The sequence below is a fragment of the Heloderma suspectum genome, chromosome 17 (assembly GCF_057233095.1).
Source record: "Heloderma suspectum isolate Gila_16-S chromosome 17, 16-S_ref, whole genome shotgun sequence".
Classification (NCBI taxonomy): domain Eukaryota; kingdom Metazoa; phylum Chordata; class Lepidosauria; order Squamata; family Helodermatidae; genus Heloderma; species Heloderma suspectum.
Genome location: NC_139474.1, coordinates 20397237 through 20419459, shown reverse-complemented (window position 1 = coordinate 20419459; position 22223 = coordinate 20397237). Strand labels below are relative to the sequence as shown.

Sequence of the window (22223 nt, the reverse complement as noted above, 5' to 3'; positions counted from 1 at the left end):
CACACCAAAAGTACGCTTAGAGGAAGCCTGTATCTATCCAGAAAACATGTCAAAGGATATGTAAGTAACCACCAAACAGGAACCTAGTTAGGACCATTCAAAAAAAGTTGAGACTAAAAAATCCAACACATCCTAGCTAACAAGATGAAAATAACCATTTAGTCCAGGGTGCTGAACTTCAGACCTGGGGGCCAAATTCAGCCCTCCAGCGTTCCGCCCCCTTCCTCTGGCCCCACCCTGTTCCTGACCACCTACTGTTTGGTGGTTTCCTGGCTTTTCTGCAGTTTTTTCCCCATTCTAAAAGGCTGAGATGCCTTTCCTAACGCTTAGGTGCTGGCAGGAAGAGCTTTAAATTAAAATAGGCTATTTTGGCCCCACCCGTTTAGCCTTTGGTCCACCCACCACTGGAACGTGACCTCCCAAGAGCTTCTCTGAAATGGATCAGCCCTTGAGCTGGAAAGGGTCTGACATTCCTGGCCCAAGATCACCAGCCATGGGCACTGTGCACTTTGACTTGGGAGGGGGTCTGAGGCTACCACCTCTGGCAGCAAAATGTCATCAACCACCCCTGCACGGCAGGGCTTTTTCTGGCTCCACATGGAAGTCTTGGCAGGCCTGATGAGGCCTGTTGCAAGCTGCCTACCCCTGGAAGTAAATGGGACATCCTTCCAAGACACAAATGTACTAACCTGGTATAGATATATACCGTTCTAGTTTTTACTTTGGTTTGATATCTCAAAATTGTATTCTACAATTAATTAATTAATTAATTAATTAATTAAATTCCTATACCACCTAATAGCCGAAGCTCTCTGGGTGGTTCATAACATGGTCTGTGCGTGGTCTAGGGACTGAAATAAATTAAATTCTCTCATATTCGCAGGGCGGTGGTCTAGAAAAGCCCACTAAACACCCACGCACAAAGAGCAGGATAAACCCATGACCTCTGAATCAAAATGAACGTACAAGGGATTTTCTTGAATACTATGTTACACATGAACCGCTGGAACCTTTCAGCATAAAAACTGGGCCTGTGAACCGACACCGTGTCCTGCAAACAAAAAACACAGCAAGAGTCACACCGAGGAGTAACCAAGGGCTAAAGGGTTCCATCTAGAGGCTGTACTTACCACCACAAAACAGCCTGAAAGATGGCCATCAACCCAACAGTGAATTTGCTGATTATCATCTGCCTTAGCCAGTTTAAAGTACATTGGAAAGTTACCAAAACCTTCACCAGCTGTGCCTGTTCAAGACACTGAAGGAAGTACAAGGCAACTTGCTGTTAACAGGAACAGGAGATGCTTAAAATGACTTTCCTTCTAGAGAGGAGCTGGGGCTTGAACAGAACTTCTTCCACGCTTTCGTGAAGCTCTCAGAAAGGCATTTTGTGTCGGGATTCCCGTAATGTGCACATTTATTATACAAAGGACGTCACCCCTTCCAGGAAGAAAAAGGCCATTATAGTTCCTAAAGCTAAAACTGTCCTCTACCAATGGACTGAATACACTTTTAGCCGATTAACTGGTAGATCAAAGTTCCCAAGATTTACTTTAAGGGGTGGTGGGTTCACTGTTAGGGCCAAGCTGCTACCCTCTGATAAGAATGCTGCCCACTAGACGTCTTCAGAGAACTGGGGTGACCCCCACCTACACCGCTACAAGAGCTGTTCTGCCTCCCTTTAGTTTTCATTTTTGCATTTGCCAGCTCTGATCTTAAAATACCCACAATGACAAGAAAGGGGTGAGAATGCCTTCTCCCTCCTTCTCCCTGTTCACAAAAATAAAATAAAAATCCAGCACTTTCCAGACAAAGAAGACAACAAGAGGTAGTGATTTTGGCAGCTCACCCCATCATGAACAAGTGCTTTCCATGAATGCTCTAGCTTCTTAATGAACCTAGAAAGATTTGAAAGGTGGGAATAAGTTAGCTTCATGTGCAGATTTTAAAATCGGGAGGGGCGGGGAGTAGCTGGCAGAACATTGCGAGAGGATCTTCTTATCAAGTCCTCACCCCACCCCTTCCACCCCGTTGTCGGTCTTGCTAGAAAACCAAGCCCAGCAACCTCAGCCTCATTTCACGGAATGCTCTAGGAGTCACAAGGAGGGCTAGCTTGTCTGCTCCAAGGCCCTTGCTAACACTCTCCTTGTTTGCTAGAGCAGCCGGGCATGATTCTGGTGAGCAGCTAGAACAGCCTGCAGCAGAACTTGCCCATCAAGCTATCTCTGCACCGAATGACCCAACCTACACAATGCTGGGCTTACTTCATCACCACACCCTGAGGCCAGCCTTCCCCAGCCTGGCGCCCTCCAGATGTTTTGGTTGACAGCTCCCATCACCTGACCTTTGGGAGCCGTGGTCCAAAACATCTGGAGGGCGCCAGGCTGAGGAAGGCTGCTCTACGTCTTGCCAGGAAGAATGTCTTGTCTTGGATGGCTTTGGCTTGCCTGTGCTTTTTTGTCTGTTTCCCTTTTCAGATGGCCGATTCCAACATTCCTGATTCGCCTCGCACCCCTTGAGACTAACAGGCCATTTCCCCTTGGAATGTTTTTCAAGGCAACTATCTTTTCACTCACACACACACACATACACACACACACAGCCTGCTTTGTTGAAGGTGCTCCACTTCCCAAGTGTGTGGTCTGCTGTCGCAAGGCCACAGAAATGTCTCACAAACAACACAACCTGCCAGGAAATTCTGGCAAAAGCAAGCCGCCGCCCGTGTTCTTTCCCCTCTCCCTGCTCCCTCGCTTCCTGTACCTTCCCTCGGCATAACAACTGAGCCTGACACACCACCTGACTCTGCAAGGGCTTGCCTGCAACGACGGCTTCGTCAGCTTTTAATTACTTCCCGTGAGCAGGCAAGTTTCCCTTTCGGGTGCAAAGGGCCACTCTTGCATTCCTCCCTGCAGTTAGGGCTGTCCCAAGAGACAGAGATTAGCTCTCAAGGTTTTAGTATGCTGAGGACGCAATCCCATGCATATCTGAATGGAAACAAATATATATCCTACAACTCCCAGCATTCCCCAGCCAACCAGTTGACAACTCCTTGTTTACAGAAAGGAAAGCCACCAATCCAGGCTTCATGCTATCGGAAACAGAAGAGTGAATGAGGGTCACGCTTCTGTTGCAAGTACGGTGGGACTTGAACAGGTAGGTGTTCGAAGGAGGCGCACCACACAAAACTGTCTCAGTGAATAACAGCCATGTGGCTTCTAAGCCTACAGCTACATCCCACCTTATGGATCAGCCTTTCCCAACATGGTGTCCTCCACATGTTTTGGACTTCAATTTCCAGCATCCCCCAGCCAGCAGCCATATTATAATTATGACCAAATGAAACAAAAATGCAGATTTATAATGCTTATGATGAGAACTGTTCTGTTCTGTTCTTGTGTTATCGTTAAGCTGTACACAATCGAACCGACGACAAGGTGCAAGTCACGCTGACAGCTGCTCACCTGTAAGACTGCAAGACGTCTATGATCCCCACGTAGAGAAGCAACCTCTCCCCCTTGGCGTTTCGTGCTGGGATCCCTCCCATCCTAGAAGAGAGGACAAGGACAGGTGAGTTTGTGGGTGCCCGGCCAAGCCAACGGGCATTTCCCTTCACATCTGCTGCCCTGCAATTCAGCCCCACAGAGCCAGTGTACCAGCAGCTGGCCCAGCTCACTGCCTTGGTTGAGCACCCCCAAGAACAGCTCGTGGCACAAAACAGCTGAGTTAACAGCTTTGGTAGAGAATGTTTAAATGCTCTGGACAAAGGGCTTTGCCAGGCTTGCTTACTGGGTCACCCTGACCAATGACCATGGCTCAGCCTAGTTTAAGGCAGTCTTTGTCAACCTGAGGCCCTCCAGATGCAATGACTGGGAATGATGGAAGCTGCAGTCCAACATCATGGTCCGCAGGTGGGGGAAGGCTGGATTCCAGAATGGGGGGGGGAGGGGAACACGTGGCCCGTCAGGAGGTGCTGAACCACAACCACTTCGGCCCTTGTCAGCGTGGCGAATGGTCAAGAATTGCAGCCTGACAACTAGTTGCCTTGAGTGCCATTTTTTTATAGAAAGGTGGGGCATCAATCAAATAAATAAATAGACATCTGGAAGGCCACATGTCCATCCCCCCCCCCCCCCCCCCCGGTTTAAGGCCTTAGTATGCATCAGTAAGTTCAAAAGGTGGGAGGGGTCCTCTGAACATCTTGCAATGCGTATGTGTGAATCTACTGTGGCAGCAGGACCCTTTCACTGGCTCCCTGGGCTCCAAATGGCCATAGAGGTGGCCGTAATGAGTGCTGAGTGCCTTTTGCAGGTTCCTAGACCTGGGCGGTCAGGGGTCAGCAGCTGGAGGCAACCTGGGCCAAGTCTCGTCTTCAGAGAGACACACAAGGTGGGGCCCTTTCGGATTATTTACTTGTTTTGGAAGATTGAAACCATGGCCTTTGAGGTGGCTTAACTAATCCCATAAATCACACCATTGTTACAGAGACACAAAACAGAATTTTTTTAACAAAACATTGTTACAGAGACACAAAACAGCAGAAAGAATAAAGGTGTGCTGCTATACAAAACAAAAAGAGATAAAAGCAGCAATTAACTAATTTGGCTGCCAGCCCTAGAGGCAGCTGGGTGAGAAGGAGCTGCAGCTCAGTGGAGAAGCACATACTTTGTAGGCAGAAATTGAAGTCGGCAGCAGCTGAGCGCTCCAGCGGGTTACCGTAGGGCAGGGGAGTAGAACCTCAGGCCTGCAGCTCATATCCGGCCCTCTGGGGTCCGCCAGAGGGCCCCAGGCCTTCCTGCCCCACCACCATCTGGTGGTTTCCCAGCTTTTGTGCAGTTTTCCCCCCACTCTGAAAGGTCGAATTGCCTCTCCAGAGACTTAGTGATGGAGAGTAAGAGCTTGAAGCTGAAACAGGCTGGGATTCTGGCCCTGCCTCTCCTGACTGTGGCCTCACTCAGCACTGGAATGCAGCCCCTGGCAGCTTTTCCGAAACTGAGTTCAGCCCTCGGGCTGAAAGAGGTTTGATGCCCCTGCTTTAGGGGCTGGGGGTTGAGGCGCTGCAGCCCCCATGCATGCCAAACTTTCCCCTCTCCTTCTCCCCAGAGCAGTCCTCTGAAACTGAATTATTTGAAGGCTGAAAAGGGAGTGGGCAATGCCGCCGCCCCATCCCAGACGCTTAGGGGGCAGGGAGAAGGAGCAGAAACTTTCAGGGTCCCCGCTGCTGTTCGGATATCCCCTCCCACCCTCTCCAGCCAGCACAAGCAGGGAAGTGGCGCAAGGTAATCCAATATGCAGACACGCCTCATCTACGTAACAAAACGTGGGTCTTCTCCGGACATCATTTGGGGGTTCGGTTCAAGCTCCCCTCCTGGTGTCCAAGTGCACCTACTTCAGAGCTGCCATCAGACTTACTGGTCATCGGTCTCGAAGGTGCCACCTCTCCGGGCTTCTCCTTGGATGGATTCCATTGCCGTTGAGTAGAGGGCCTTCTGGGTGGCAGGCCGCCGTGTGTCCGCTTGGGAGGCCCCGTCCACGATGGCCTGTTCCCGCTGAGCCAGGTCAAGGTTATGGACTGCCACAAGCAAGCTGTAATCCATGATTTTGAAACTCTGCAAAACCTGAGGTATTGGGGGGGGGGGGGGAGAGAAGGGGAAGGAATGCACCCAATGAAGCCAGTCTGCTCTAAAGCCAACATCTAACTAGATCAGCCTCTCCATCCTTGTGCCGTCCAAATGTGTCTGCAGACTGGGGAAGTCTGGCCTATATCAAGCCAGGAAGTCCACAGTGCTGCATCCTTTGGTTCTAGCCAAGCCACAGAATTTTAATCTTCAGCCTGCCCTCATCCTGAGGGCCTCTTTGCCTTTTAGCCAAGTTCAGAATGTATTTTGTTTCGCATCCTACCTTAAAGGGCTGATGGCAGAAAGTTTGGCAATTGTTTAATACACATAGCTCTTCTTTTTAAAAAAAAGCTGGCTGGGGCATGCTGGAAGTTGCAGCTCAACTCACCTGGAGGGCACCAGGTTGGGAACTGCTACCATGTTTAACTGGAGGCACCAGCCCCCAGCCCCAATTGTGAGGAAAAAGCATCCGGCCATTGGAGCGAATGGACCAGCCGTGCAGGCTCCCGGCAGAACCGCTTCCGCTCCCACCTACCAGGCAGTCTCTCTGTAGCGTCTTGCACAAGGCACTGTACATGTCGGCGTCCAGGAACAGGCCGTCAGGGAGCTCCTGCATGAAGTCGAGGTCCTTATGAGTGGGGAAGGCTTTCTCACGCTCCCTCTGCGACGCCCGGCGCTTGTAGGTGGAGCCTTTCAGGTCATACTTCTGGTGCATGCGCACAGAGCGGGGCAGCAGGTTGTTCATCACCACGATCCGGATGTTCTTGCCCCCGGCCTGAACACAGTAGAGGCCGTAGAATTTGGGCAGCAGGGTCCGGGGGTTCTGATTTAAGTTCTAGAAGGAGGAACAGGGCAAGAGTTCTCAATGCAAAACCTCCAGGGGAAAAAATAAGGATCCAGAGTTGGATTGGACCAAAATGCCTTCTTGACCCAATGCTCCTGCCCCAAAGCAAGACTCCTGCTACCCACCAGCCTCCCTACACGAGAGGTGGGCAGGCTTTAGGTTTATGGCATCTACTCTGTTTTCCAACCAGAGCCCTCCTCCCTCAAAAGTCCACCATGAAGGCTCCTTGTCCCTCAACCAGCAGCCATTCCAGCCGGCTGTGCTGAAAGAGAATGTGGGTGGGGGGGAGCAGGGACATTCCCCCATCCCTGCTGAAAAAGTTAAGTTTGTTTCCTCTTCCCTCCCCATTCCTTTTTCCTTGTGTGACGTGTCTTTTTAGATGGTAAGTCTGCAGGCAGGGACTGTCTTATTTTACCAATTATATGTAAACTGCTCCCAGAGTCTTTTTGGCCAAGGAGTAGGACAAAGTATTTTAAATTTAAAAAATAATTAAAAAATAGTGGCTCAGGAAGGTGGACATGGAACTGTGGAACAAGGAGCCTCTGAGCATATGTTCCACCCAGGAATTTATTTTCAGCACCAGAACGGGAGCTTGCACACAAATTCTTCCACATGCAAGCTTTCTTGATTTAAGCTGCTGAATTTGGAAGGAAAAGGGGGCCCTTTGTTGTTGCTACTGTTAAACTATTGGGAATTGGAAACCCTTGCTAATCACCTAGACCTACTGGTGTATACAACAGTTTTAAGAGCCTTACTCCAGGGAACTCTGGGCTTTCGTGGGAAGTTATGGGGAGGGGGGCGTCCTTGACATCTTCCCTGAAAGCAAGCTTTTCCACCATCACTGATCTTTCACAGCAATGCCCAGGTGGCAGGGCATTATGGGAGGTGTTCTAGAGAACACTGTCAGCTCGCGTGGCATGATGTTAAGGCCCAAAAGGTTTGGCCAGCCAGTCCCCACTGCAAACAGAACACGAATGCAGAACAGAAAGCTCTGCAATGCCCTGTCCTGTCACAGACTGGTCAAAAGTGCTTCACATCCATTATATAGGTTTGTCTTTCTTACAAATAACCCTACTGATCAGTACTATCCTCCTCACACTGCAGATGCAAGGGCTGAAAGATAGAGGGCCGTGTCCAAGACCTACTCCGTTCATGGCAAGAGGCAGGTATGAATCGGGGGAAAACACACAAACGCACGCGCGAAGGCAATATGTTTCAGAGCCAACATCCAATTAGATCAGCCTCCCCCAACCTGGTGCCGTCCAGATGTGTTGGACTAAAAACTCCCATAGCTGGCTGGGGGATTCTTGGAATTGTAGTCTAACACATCTGTGGGGACGACAACACCAGACTGGGTTAGATGATACCAATCTAGCTTGAGCCAAGAACCCAGTCTCACGCCATCCTACCATATGGACTCACAGGTCAGTCTCGCTGCAAAGGGGGCCGACTCCCAAACTGATGCGCTTAGGCATTAAGAACAACAGGAAGTCTTCCGGCACCTTAAAGACCAACACACGTCTTATGGCCTAAGATTCTGTGGACTGGTTATAGCCGTAGCCTCGCTCTGTCCCTGACTGGGACGCTACAACGGCTCCCTTGTGGCTGATCAGACAGTAGGGAAACGGGTTCCCTGAAGGCAGGCTGTTTGGAAACCTTTGCTAGGCAAGCCAGGGCAGCATTTACCACAGAATGTTTTGCAGGTGCCCTACTGAATGCTGCCAGAAGAGATGCCTTATACTAGGTTGGACCGTGACCCAATCCTGCTAACCAGGGATGCCGGGGTGAGGGGACCTTCGGCATGCAGAACAGGTGCTCTCCCACTCAGCTACGGTCCTCTCCCCATCAAAAAAAGAAGAAGACTCGAGGAATTGAGCCAAGCTGTGCTGCACATCCTTCTTCCATTTCACTAGCCCATTTGACCTGGGGAGTTGGTGGTAGGATCCCGCTTGATCTGAAATATGACAGTCAACCAGACCCTGAAGTGGAGGTAAAGCTCAACCCACCAAATTTTCCCGAGGGAAAACACAGACTCATTTTCACATCAACCACTCGTCCTTTTCCACATTTAAGCTGCTTTGATTTTTGTCTCCCCTTTTAAAATTATTTTTAAATGACTGTTCTTGCTTTCAAGTGACTGCTGTTTGGGGTTTTATTATTGGTTTTATCGTGCTGCTGTTGTTTTTATAAAATAAATTTATACAGAAGTTAAAAGATACACGCCATGTACAAAACACCCTTTTCTAAGATAAAATCCATTTACAACAGGGAGAACATTACCCTCTCTATAGGGTTTAGCCATTCAAATTGGTCATAAGCCAGCGACAAAGAGTCCTTGATAAGATAAACCATTAATGGGCTCCATCTTTCATTAACATGTTCAAATGCATTTGAGGATGTGCAGAATGTCAACAATTTAACCATTAACACGGTTTCCCCAGTAATTCCTGTATTGAGCAGTGGCGGCTGATGCCCACTGGTGGAGGCCAGTCAAAGCTCACGCGTGGCACTTATCAGCTGCCCACTGGAGCAAGTGTAGCTGTTTACGGGGGGTCAGGTGTGTGTGTGGGGGGTCAGGCAGGGGGTCGCTGCCCCATTCACCCCAAATAAAGAGCTGCCTCTGACTGAAGGTATTTCTTTACATTTCCAGTAGTGGGAGGAATAGAGTGCTGTTCTATTTACCAGTCTAGAGTGCTGTTCTTATTACGAGCGTCACCCCAAGAGCTTCGACTACAAGGCGACTCATAAACTGAACGAACGAACGAATAAACTAACTGTTCCTCTAATGCATCCAGAGGTTATCTGAGTCGACACCCTCTATTCCTCCCACAATGCTGAGCAATGTGAGCATTATTACTACTAATCCTGATTTTAATATTGCATCTGGAGGTGGGGTTGCACTGTATGTGAAAAATACATATCTCTGACCAGAAATACAGGAGGATGAGTTTGGTAGCCCCATCGAGAGCATCTGGATCAAAATAAATGGAGCAAAGAATAAAAGGAATATGGTGGTTGGCGTCTACAACCGGCCACCCAACCAAGGAGAAGACGAGGATGAAACTTTTGAAAAGCTAATAGCCAATGTTTTAAGGAAGCATGATGTAGTAGTAATGGGGGACTTCAATTTCCCCGATATTTGTTGGGAGACAAATTCTGCAAAACATGGCCCCTCCAGGAAATTCCTGACTTGTGTGGCGGATCACTTCCTCCTACAGAAAGTAGAGGAAGGAACTAGAGGATTGACTATCCTTGACTTGATCCTAACCAACAGAGATGACTTAGTGGATAAAGTAGCAGTTACAGGAACTCTGGGGGAAAGCGACCATATTGTACTTGAGTTCTTGGTTCTAAGGGAAGCAAAAGCCAAGTGTGGTCAAATGCGTACCCTGGATTTTAGGAAAGCTGATTTTAATAAACTCAGAACAATGATCAGTCAGGTCTCATGGCAAGTGACGCTAACAAGAAAAGGAGTCCAAGATGGGTGGGAGCTTTTAAAAAAGGAAATTCTCAAGGCACAATCACAAACAATTCCAACAAGAAGGTGGAAGACAAGAGAAGAAGCCAATGTGGTTTCACAAAAAGCTTAGGGATGACCTGAAAATAAAAAAGGACACATATAGGAGGTGGAAAGAAGGCCAAGTAACAAAGGAAGAGTACAGGCAGATAGCACAGAATTGCAGGGATGGCGTCAGGAAGGCTAAAGCTGAGAACGAGCTGAGGTTAGCGAGGGATGCTAAGAACAACAAAAAGGCTTTCTTCAGCTACGTGCATAGTAAAAGGCAGAGGAAAGAAATTGTTGTTCAGCTATTAAATAGGGATGGCAAAACGATAACAGATGACAAAGAAAAGGCAGAGGTGCTCAATTCCTACTTTGGCTCAGTCTTCTCCCCAAAGAGGGTCTATGAGCCCCCTGGTAAAGGTGAAGTACAGGCTGAAGGGGCAGGATTGTAGCTTGAGATCAATAGGCATATGGTCAAGGAACACCTAATTACTTTGAATGAGTTCAAATCTCCAGGTCTAGATGAACTGCATCCGAGAGTCATAAAGGAACTGGCAGAAGAACTCTCAGAACCACTGTCTATTCTCTTTGAGAAATCATGGAGGACGGGGGAAGTGCCAGATGACTGGAGGAGGGCTCATGTTGTCCCTATCTTCAAAAAGGGCAAAAAGGAGGAACCTGGGAACTACAGACCAGTCAGTCTGACATCAATCCCTGGGAAAATTCTGGAGCAGATCATAAAGCAATCCATCTGGAAGCACCTTGAAAACAATGCCGTGATTACTCAAAGCCAACATGGATTTGTCAAAAACAAGTCCTGCCAGACAAATCTGATCTCATTTTTTGATCAAGTAACCTCCCTTGTAGACCGTGGGAATGCTGTAGACATCATATACCTCCACTTCAGCAAAGCTTTCGACAAAGTGCCCCATGATATCCTGATAAGCAAACTAGCTCAAAGTGGGCTAGATGAAACAACGACCCGGTGGATCCACAGTTGGCTACAGGATCGGACTCAAAGAGTGCTTATCAATGGGAACTTCTCAAACTGGGGAGAGGTAATGAGCGGGGTATCGCAGGGCTTAGTCCTGGGCCCAGTGCTCTTCAACATTTTTATGAATGACTTGGAGGAGGAGGTGCAGGGAATGCTGATCAGATTTGCAGATGACACAAAATTGAGCGGGATAGCTAATACTGTGGAAGACAGAAACAGAATTCAAAGTGATCTGGATAGACTGGAGCGCTGGACAGAAAACAACAGAATGACATTTAATAGGGATCAATGCCCAGTTCTGCACCTAGGAAAAAGAAACCAAATGCACAGTTACAAGATGGGGGATATGTGGCTCAACAACACTACAAGCGAGAAAGATCTTGGAATTGTTGTCGATCACAAGCTGAATATGAGCCAACAATGTGATGTGGCTGCAAAAAACGCCAATGCTCTTTTGGGCTGCATTCATAGAAGCATAGCTTCCAAATCCCGGGAAGTACTAGTTCCCCTCTACTCAGCACTGGTTAGGCCTCATCTGGAGTACTGTGTCCAGTTCTGGGCACCACACTTTAAGAAGGATGCAGACAAACTGGAGAGGGTTCAGAGGAGGGCAACGAGAATGATCAGGGGACTGGAAACAAAGCCCTAAGAGGAGAGACGGAAAGAACTGGGCATGTTTAGCCTTGAGAAGAGAAGACTGAGGGGAGATATGATAGCACTCTTCAAGTACTTGAAAGGTTGTCACAGAGAAGAAGGCCAGGATCTCTTCTTGATCATCTCAGGGTGCAGGACACGGAATAATGGGCTCAAGTTACAGGAACCAGATTCCGGCTGAACATCAGGAAAAACCTTCTGACTGTTAGAGCAATACGACAATGGAACCAATGACCTAGGGAGGTGGTGGGCTCTCCCACACTGGAGGCCTTCAAGACAAGGCTGGACAGCCATCTGTCAGGGATGCTGTGACTTGGATTCCTGAATTGATCAGGGGGTTGGCCTTGATGGCCTTGTAGGCCCCTTCCAACCCTACTATTCTATGATTCTATGATCTCATCATCACACAACACATGAGAGAGAGAGAGAGAGAGAGAGAGAGAGAGAGAGAGAGACAAAGAGAGAGAGAGATGGAGAAGATAAACACTTGATGGTTTTAAGCAGCCTGAGTCCCCCACTCCCGCCCAGCCAACTCACCATGTAGTAACCCGGCAGCAACTTCTGCAAGAACTCAGCTTCTTTGTGCTGAACTGTTTTGATTATGAACTCATCATCACTGGAGACGTAGAAGATGGAGCCGCTGGCCCCGGAGTTGGAGAGTTCAATGAGGGGCTCACTGCAGAGGGAGCACTGGGGGAAGAAAAACCACAGGGGAAATGAAGAAGGCCACTGACGGTTTCTGGCTCATCTCTGGGTTTAACCCAGTGCCAGTGTGGCACGGTGGTTAGAGTGTTGGACTGGAACTCAGGAGACCCTGGTTTTAGTCCCCATTCGGCTATGAAGCTCCCTGGGTGACTTTGGGCCAGGCACTGACTCTCAGCCTAGCCTACCTCACAGGGTTGTTATGAGGATACAGTGGAGAGGAGGAGGACGTAAGCTGACTTGGGCTCCTTTCAAAAGGAAAAAAGGCAGGATGTAAACGTAATACAATAGACAAACTCCCAAGTACTGGATGGGAGTCTCCAGAGTCCTAAATGGTCTAGGTGAGCAGAAGGTACATCTCCAACTCCTAGAAGCCCGTCAGCATGGCTAATGGGCAGGAATGCTGGGAGTTAACGTCCCAAACATCTGGCGATCGAGATCTACTTTCCGCCTGCCCCTGGTCTAGGTCACAGCCTACCCCAACCTGGTGCTCTCCAGATGTGCTGGACTACAACTCCCTTCATGATTAGCCACCATGGCCAAAACATCTGAAGGGCACCCGTTTGGGGAAAGTTGCTCTAGGACATCCGAAGGACCACCTTCTGCCATATGAGTCCAACTAAAATCACCCCTGTGTGGACTAGAACAGGAGGGGGCAGAAAGCAGAGTGCCAGATGTTTGGGACTTCAACAGCATTCCTGACTGTTGGCTATGCTGGCAGGGGCTTCTGAAGTTCAAGTCCCAAACATCTGGAAATCTACGTTCTGCCCACCCCTGCCCTGGAACATGACATGTGGAGGTTCTGTGGCAGGCATAACAGGATTCCACAGCAATCAAGCTGACAGTGAAGAAAGCTTGAGAGCCACTAACCTCAACATCACACTTTGAGGCTCGTTGATGCTTCTCTCAGCAGGATGGAAACCATCCCAGGAAAAAGCCATAGAAGCAGCCTTATACTGAATCAGGTCATTGGCCCATCTAGCTGAGTTTTCTCTGTTCTCGCTGGTAGCAACTCTCCAGAGTTTCAGATCAGGGTCTTTCTCTACCTGCAGATGTCGGGGACTGAACCAGGGACCGTTTGCATGCTGTACCACTGAGTGACAGCCTCCCCACCCTCCCGTCACGAAAACGAAAGGCAAAGGACAAGCAACTGCAATCAGCCACTCAGTTGCAGCCTTCCTAAACTGCCCTCTTTTTTCCGAGAGGCTTTTAATGTTCCAGGGGCTTCCCAAGTCTGCAGTACCGCACTCAGAACGTACGCAGACTGGCCCCGCCGACCCCGCCAGGGTCATCAACATCGACTGCGGTGGCAACACTTCTGTCCATTTTTAGTCCCATACGCAGATCAAACTCCATCTGCTCCACAGCTCATCTCACTCTGGCACGAACAGATCACGATTCAGAAAAGAACAGGACGCTGATCCCACTCACCAAATAGTCATCTGGCCGGATCCCAAACAGCTCGCGGAAATACCGGAACGCGACGGGGGCGTAGGTCTTGAAGCGGAAATCACTGTAGTGATGGGCTGGCGTCAGATTGCTGCCTTCGCTGGAGAGAGAGGGCGGAAGCCACGTCAGCGCCTCAGTCCTTTCCAAGTCCCGTATCTGCCACAGCTGTGGTTTTCAAATCTGCCACCTTCAGGGACCCGGGCCACGTTCTAATGCATCTGCCAGGGGACCTCTGTGGGTCTGCTACAGAACTGCTGCATACTGCAGGAGGACTCCAGCACGGTCCTCAGGAAGAGTGTACACACCCGTTCAGTCCCGCATGAGGTAAAGGCGCCTGAGGATGCACCCCCACAGTCTCCTGGGATTGCCCGCTACTGAGGGGAAACCGGTAATGGCAGCCATGCAGGCTTCAGTGTCTGCCTTTCATGAGGAACCCCAGAGAGGTTCCAGGGGAAGCCAAGATATAGGTGGAATCCACAGGCTGCTTGGAGGTTTTCTTTATAACTCTTCACCATAACAGATTATATTTAGTCTCTTTTCCAGAGTCTGAGCGAAGGCCTTGACAAATATTGCTGTATACGTCCCTGCAATCCCTTTCCCTTTTGTGTTGTGGCTTTCCGACTGTCAGCCTCTTCGGCTGAAGAGTACAGCTTAAAACACGTTAATAAGGAACAGAACCTGCAAGTGCAAAATACTTACCTTGGGAAGAAGATGCTTTCGACAACGTAGAAATCTTGCATGAGGACATCTCGCTCAGGTTTGGTGCTCAGGCTACCTACTGTGTAGGTGATCCCAAGCTGGATGGCACCCTTGAGGGCCGATGACGTGGTCTGGAAGGGAGAGGAAACAAAGAGCCATGGCTAAGCGCGGTCTCCCGGAGCAGCCCAGGGAGGCTCTGTGGGTTGGACAGGGAGGTTCTGCAACCCTTCCTGCACGCTGAGCTCCGATCATTCCGCTCTGCTGTGCCACAGACACAGCTTTTCCCAGCAATGGTCAGTTTGGAGGAACGGCTATTCAAACGGGGAGGATGAAACATGGGATTAACCCTCCCTGTCAGGGTCAGCGCCAAGGGTCAGCATGGTTGGGCACTGGTCGAGGGCCCACTGACAAGAGCCCCCTGGAGCTGCTCCTCCCCTTCACCCTTGCAACCTGCTTGTTCGCCTGCCTCTCATCTCACTCTGGCCCAGACAGCACTAATGAGGAGGAGCAGGAATTACCATGGCCTCCTTGCCACCAGGCTCTCTGCCTGTCAAGTAAGCAAGCGGCAGCCATGATGAGGAACAGGAGGAGGAGCAAGGGAAGCTGGTGAAAATGGCAGTGAGAAGGCAGACTCACTGAGGGAGGGGCCCCCTTGAGGGAGCCTTGCCCAAGGCCCCCCCAAAACCTGGAGCCAGTACAGCTCCCTGTGTATCACCCTCTCTAGCTCAAACGTGTTCCCAACAGCAGTTTGGCTGGCTGGGTAGCATGATCTGCAGCAGCATGGGATGGGGAGAAATTTCAGCAAGGGGCTGGACACCGGCACCCACACAGCCTGCACTAAAGGCCCACCTAGAGCAACATGACAATGGAACCGATTACTGGGGGGGGGGGGGCCCTCTCCCACGCTGGAGGCCTTCAAGAGGAGGCTGGACAGCCACCTGTCGGGGATGCTCTGACCTGGATTCCTGCACTGAGGAGGGGGGTGGACTCGATGGTCTTGTAGGCCCCTTCCAACCCTACTATTCTATGATTCTATGACCTGTGCGTTAAACCAAGGTTAAAAAGCAAAATATATGGGGTTCCATTCCTTAAGGTGTAGTCAATGCATGCGCCGCCCCCACTGGGGGCTGCTTCCACCGTGCATTAAAAACGTGGTTGTTCAGGCAGGCATTTGGGGTGGGTTAGGGTATTTTAGAAAATGTTTTTATTGTAGAATTTTATTGTTTTAAACTGTTTTATTATATGCTTGTACATCGCCCAGAGTGCCTGGGTGACCAGCCAGATGGGCGATTAATAAATTTAATAAACAAATAAAAAAACAGACCTGCAGAGTGTGGGGGAGGGCAGGAGGAAGACAGAATTCCCAAGGCAGATTCTAAAACACTGTGAAAACGGATTTTAAAGACTTCAAAATGCAAAAATTCACGAAAAGATAGCAAGAGAAGGCCTGTGTGTGTCTCAGGAAGAAGATGAGCACTAGCTACAAACAAAATGCACCTTAAACCTGGGTCAACTGGCACGCAGGGAGGGAGCCTCATGGCGCCCGGGAACATTGATGTTTTTTAATCTGGCCTGCCTGAAAATGTGACCCGAGTTAATGCTGCTCAAGAATGGCTTTGCAGGAGTCAAGTTCCATCTAGTCCAGCAACCTTTTTCCAGCAGTAGCCAGGTAAATGCCTCTAGGAAGCAGATGAGCAGGGCATGAAGGAGAAGACCATCTCTCCCATTCGTCCCGGTGTATTGCCTTCATACACGGAGGTCCTGCATAACTATGGTAGCCCCCATGAATGCATTTAACTCCTTTCTTTAAGGCAGGGGTGGGCAACATTTTTGCATGCACACACCCCGCCCCTGCTTTGTAGCAGTGGCAAAGAAGTGCTGACGTTGCTTGACAGCAGGGCGCACAAGGAGCGCAGGCCTTGTTCAGAAGCAGAATCGTGCCCCTGGAATCTTCCTGCGTGCTCCCCTCCCCTCATCTTCTTTTCAAGCTAAATTGCTGCTTTGTTTGCAGCCACAGCAAATTTGGCAGCAGGGGCCAGGAGTGCAGCCCCCACCCCCAGAAGTGACCCACCCCTGCTTTAAAGCCATCTAAGCTTCCGTCCCCCACTATACTGCAAGCGGTAACGGAACTCCCTTAACCTGATTTAGATTAAGGCCAAGAGGTTAGGAATTTGTCGCCTAGAAAAAGGAAAACAAGCAAATGGGGGTGGGTGGGAGGGTCCCTTCCTGTTTGCTTAGAGAGGATTCTTGCTCGCCACAGGAGACCAGGGAAGTGGTCTATCAGCAAGTCGGTTTAAAACTGTACTTGAGAGTGTGGCTTGCCATGTTTAATTGTTTTGTAAGGCAACATGTCTTGTACCATCTCCAAGTGACAATATAAGCCACTGCCACTTTGTGAAAGAGTGGAATGGCGGCTTTCCCCCACTCCATCAGAAAGGGGTTTGCTTCCAAGCACCTGGAAATCCCCTTTCTCATTCCTCTCCGCCTTCCCTTCCTGTTTCTCACACACACACACACACACACACACACACACCCTCTCCCCGCAGACCTCCTAAAAGCCAGGCTCAGATCTCAGACAACCTGGTGCCTGGGACTTTTCCAGCTCTGCCTACCGGGTGTCCCACCCACCCCACGAGGCCCATCCTGTGACTTCCTCCCGCACCCTGCATTGTTTTCCCTCCATGCCAGACCAAAGCTTCGGTTTCACTTTTAATCTCTGGAGATAAAGATCCAAGGTGAAGGCAGCACCACCTCCGAAACTCATCAACAGGGGAACAATTGTGATGTGAGGCTTGCTTCCCTGCCTGCTTCATGTCACCGGGGGTGGGAGAGGGGGCAAGTGAGGAAAACTACCCTAGGCTTTGCTACTGGATCAGGCCAGTGTGAAATCTAGTACTGTGTACAGAAACCCACATCCTGAAAACCTGATCCTGATGGCTAATTTTTTAAAACCTGATGGCTAATTTTTTTATTTTAAAAGCAAATTTCTAGCTCTTATGGAGGTAGGTGCAACAGGGTGAATTCACCAACTCGAAACCAGAGAGGGGCCTGCTTGCTCTTTCTATGGGTCACAGGAGGGGTGTCGAGCTGCAGACAGTGCCCAACTGTGGCAGTCTGAAGTTCCTCCTGTTACTACCAGCAGCTGTCTCAGTAGGCTGAGCTGAGGGAGGGCAGGACTGTCCTATCAGCCCTGCTAAAAGAATTGACACCCACCCCTGTTTCCCTCCTGCCCCCATCCCTTTTTGCTTTTGTATCGTGTCTTTTAAGTTTGAAAAGCCTGCGGGAAGAGTACTCTCTTGTTTAACTGAGTATATATTAGCTGCTCTGGGTGCCTTTTTGGCTGAGGATCTGCATAAAAATACTTCAAATAATAAACATAAAAATGCATCAAAGAAGCAGCAGCAGCGTACCTGGAACTGGTACCATGAGATACTATCTCACACTTCCTTTAAATCCCTACTCAAATTCCACCTTTTCTGTGGAAGCTTTTGCCACCATCTCTTAGCCTCCAGACCCTACTGTAACCAAGCCCAAGGAAGTGTCCTTAAAATAAATGCATATTCTTCTTCCCTCCATTTACCCATTTCTGTCGCCTTCCCACTTCCTGGATTGCATTATAGATTGTAAGCCTCATGGGGCAGGGACCTACTCTCTTGTACTTTGTCAAGTTTTGTGCACATCGACGGGGCTATAAAAATTAATAACAACACATCACACTACAGCTAGTCTCACTAGGCTAAGCTACCGTTCTCTCAGTGTCAGCCCTGCCTGCCCGCCTCTCCATCCAAAACAGAAACATCAGGAAAACAAACTCATCCCACTTTACAGGGTTGTCGTTAAGGGTCCCTGAGACTATTGATTGATTGATTGCATTTATACCCCACCTTTTTTCCCTCTTGCAAGGAACCCAAGGCGGCTTACATTATCCTCCTCCTCCTCTCCATTTTATCCTCACAACAACAACCCTGTGAGGTGGGCTGGGCTGAGAGTCTGTGACTGGCCCAAAGTCACCCAGTGAGCTTCCACGGCTGAGTGGGGACTAGAACCCGGATCTCCCAGCTCCTAGTTTAACACTCTTGCCATTACACCATGCTGGCTCTCAATATAAATGAACCCTCGAAAGGGTTAAGTAGTAGTCCTAGTAGGGACTTGTGTGGAGTGGCAAGACATTGCATGACAAAAGAGAAAAGAAAAAAATAACCATGTAAAATAAGGAACTAAGGAATTGGTGTAATGTGGATCAGAGGTGGGCAGAAGGTAGGTCTGGCCAACCGGCAGTAGACCAGGAAGGATTTCTGACTCCCAACTGTTTGACAACAAATTGCAGCAGCAAAATTGGCATCCCCCCCGCACCAAATTATACTGGAATGAAGGAAGCTTGGAGTACCCAGGAGTAGATTTGGACTGTATGGAAGAACTGGGCGCTCCAAACAAATTCTGGCCTCATGACTTTTGCACTGGACTCCGTTGGTGGATCTAGGGTTCTAGTAAAGAACAAACAGAACCTGCAAGTCTGAAGTCTGCCCACCCCGAATCTGGATCAAAGAACTCAGGATGCCCCCCTCAAACAGAAAGAGCCTTGCTTTTGCTCATACTGGGAGGCTGACCTAGAGACCCCCAGTGACAGGCCACATACTTCAGGAAGATAGGGGACCCTAGGAAAAGCAGAAAGTCGCCCCATGCGGGTGACACGCTTCCAGTCGTCTCCCTGGATTTACAAACAGGCGCGTGGGCGCAAGGTATGCGTGGCACTGCGTAGCCACAAAAGCCAAAAACATCGCAACAAGCCAACCCAACGCCCTGGGGAAAGGAGGGTGCAGGCAGACACTCAAAACAACATATCAAAAGGAAACAGGAAGCAGTGTGAGCATGCTCTCCCTCCCTCCCCCAAGCACATCAGTCCTAGTGAAATTCCAGAGTGCTGCTCGGAAGCCAGGGCAAAGAAGGAAAAAATGGGAGACGAAATATAACTAGCAGGATCTTTGGTGCTGAAAGGTGAGAGCAGTTCTTTTGCATCAAGCACCATCGAAAGAAGGATGCTGAACTGTAGTGAATGAGAAAAGAGCCCCCTTTCTCTGCCGCACCAAGCTTAGAAGTGCTGTAGATTAAGGAAGTAAAAGTAGCAAGAACACACCCTTCAAAACTTTGGCCTCATCTTCTCTCTACTCTCCAGTTTCGCCACTATCCCCCTGCTCCACCATCCCCAAGCAGCCCCACACACTCCTCACCTGCCACCCCGCTCCCCCCGCCCCACTCCCTCAGCCTCAGGCACATTTATCGACTACAGGCAGGATAGGCAATTCCCACCCAAGGTCTGTTTCCACTTACAGAAAGGGAGGGCCGTCGAAAGGAAGAGATCGAGCTAACATCCATTTCACCCAGGTGCAAGGAACGGGTCTTGTGGCAAGGCAAGCTGGAGCATAGCTGCTCAGCTCCAACCTAAGTCGGGTCCCTGAGGATTTTCACACTGAGTGCACCCGTCCAGGAAAAAAGATACACATCCACCACAGCATGGTTTAAAAAAAAATAATTATTTTTTTTTAAAGGAAATCCCAGATTGGCTAGCTGCTTCTGCCTTCTGATAGCAAAAGGTAACTGAACAGATCCTGAGAAACAGGAGGCCCTTTTGAAGCCCAAAGAGAAATTCCTGCGTTGGGACAGCGACGTTACGACAGGCACTTCAGCTTCAACTCCCTGGATTCTGCCGGCGTTTGTTGCTTGCGAAGTTTGACATTTACCTGAATCAGTCTGGCCTTTTATGCTCGGCTGGATGACTCAGACACTTCAGAATGCTGGGTGGAATCTGCTGGGGGAGGAGGAGAAGGAGAGCAGAGACGCACGCTCAAGGTGCAAAAGAGCACTCACCTTTTTATACGTGGTTTCGCCGGTAGAGTCCACCCCTCGGTGGCCTTTCCTTATAGTCTGTGAGGAGTATCCAGAGGAACCGGGCACCTAAGATCAGGAGTGAAGGGGAGAGACACAAATACAGGCGTTTAAGTGTCAGCCCTTCGGTTTGGCGGCTCGCTGCCCCTGCTGGTGACAGGGCCCCGCTGGAAAACTCCTGGGGGAGCTCCATCTGACCTGATGTTCCTCACATGTATTATTTATACAGTGCCACCCACGTACATGGCACTTCACAAAGCCTGGCTTGGAAATCTAGACCAGCCTTTCCCAACCTCGTTCTCGGTCTGCATGGCCACAGAGGACAGCTGGCCTGGCCACTACGGATCTTCCCCTTCAAGACGCAGCCACAAGGCTTCCTGGATGCACAGTTTCTCTTCGCATGGGACTAAAGGAACAGCCCAACTTGCCTAGCTGGAATCCCAGTGTAGGGTGTCCAGACACTTCCAAGCACTCTAGCGCATGTGTTGATGGCTAGAAAAATGCTCAGGGGAGAGGGAAAGGATGGTGGTGGCTCAGTGGCTGAACCCTTGATTTGCATTCAGATTTCACAGCACCTCCAGGTAGGCTTGGAAAGAATCCTGCCTGAAAGTCCAGAGAGCTGCTGCTGCCAGTCAGTGTAGACAATAGCGGGCTAGATGGACCAAGGGTCTGACTTGGTAGAAGGCAGCTTCCTATGCTCCTGTTTAAATCAACCTTTTATTCAGAACCATGAGGAATAGAATATTTTTAAGGGAAAGGTCCCTAACTCAGTGCTAGAGCATTTGCTTTACATGCAGGTCCCAGTTTCGATCGCCAGGTAACCATCTCCAGGTACGACTGGAAAAGAGCCCCTGCCTGGAACCCTGGAGAGCCACTGCTGCTGGTCAGCGTCAACAATATTGGGCTAGATGGACCCATGGACAGACTTGGCCTAAGGCTCCTTCCTATGTTCCTTTTAAATCAGCCCTTCATTTGGAACCATGAGGATTGCTTTCCTTTGAGGGGAAGGGCCGTAGCATGCAGGAGGTCCCAGGTTCGACCCCCAGCATCTTCTCACACACACACGACGGGCCTTATGCCAAGCCAGACCACCGGCCCAGCTAGCTCAGTCTTGTCTCCACTAACTGGTGGCCATGGTGTCAGGCAGGGGTCTTTCCATGCCTCCCCTGGAGGTGTCGGGGATCAAACCAGGGACCTTCCGCATGCAAAGCAGGGGCTCTACCGAAGAGCCACGGCTCCTTCCCTCTCCCAAGAAAATCTGCAGCTACCTCACCATCAGATATGTGAGGAGGAGGAGGAACAGATGCGCAGTGCCTCTGCTCCTGCCTGTGTCAGGGGAAGGTGGCGCTTGTGGACACCTCCCCGTGGAGGCCAGAAGCTCCCTTCTCCCAGTGTGATCCTCAGCGCCTGGGGGGCCAACGCTGCAGCCAGCGTGCTGTTCAGAAACACCACACCATAGCCTCACCTCCTCCTAGATCTTGGGTAGGGGCAGTTGTGAGGAGGTAGGCTGGGGGTGGTCAAGCTGCTGCCCTCCAGATGTTTTGGACTACAGCTCCCATGAGCCCGAGCCAGCATGGCCAACGGGCAGGGAGGATGGGAGTTTAGTTCAAATCCTCTGGAAGGCACCAGGCTGTGTGCCCCTGAACTAGGCACTCAGGTCTCTGCCCACCTTACGAATCTGTGCTCCTACAGGAACGCTACAACAGCTTCGGGGCAAGCCCCTGCGAGAGATCGAATGCCAAACCCATCGAGGGCTTCTGAGCTTCACTACACCAAACAAGACACACAAAGTGTCGCAACTGATGGACAGCTAACTCGCAGAGTGCCTTCATTTGTACAGTGCAACAGAATCCTGTGCCCACTCATCATCATCTGGGCTTC

The 22223-nt window shown here is 49.9% G+C and overlaps 1 protein-coding gene across 3 annotated transcripts in view; it reads right to left on the bottom strand.

Annotated features, from left to right (window-relative positions):
• Positions 1–22223, bottom strand: part of PIP5K1A (phosphatidylinositol-4-phosphate 5-kinase type 1 alpha) — a 54698-nt gene that overhangs the window by 12488 nt on the left and 19987 nt on the right. For all 3 annotated transcript variants that reach the window (XM_084823717.1, XM_084823718.1, XM_084823719.1), the window contains exons 3-11: positions 20325–20411; positions 14460–14590; positions 13743–13860; positions 12147–12299; positions 6151–6450; positions 5410–5615; positions 3462–3545; positions 1850–1898; positions 967–1051 (exon numbers count right to left, since the gene is read on the bottom strand). In XM_084823717.1, the coding sequence (XP_084679843.1) occupies positions 967–1051; positions 1850–1898; positions 3462–3545; positions 5410–5615; positions 6151–6450; positions 12147–12299; positions 13743–13860; positions 14460–14590; positions 20325–20411 (1213 nt within the window). The remainder of the gene's footprint in view (positions 1–966; positions 1052–1849; positions 1899–3461; positions 3546–5409; positions 5616–6150; positions 6451–12146; positions 12300–13742; positions 13861–14459; positions 14591–20324; positions 20412–22223) is intronic.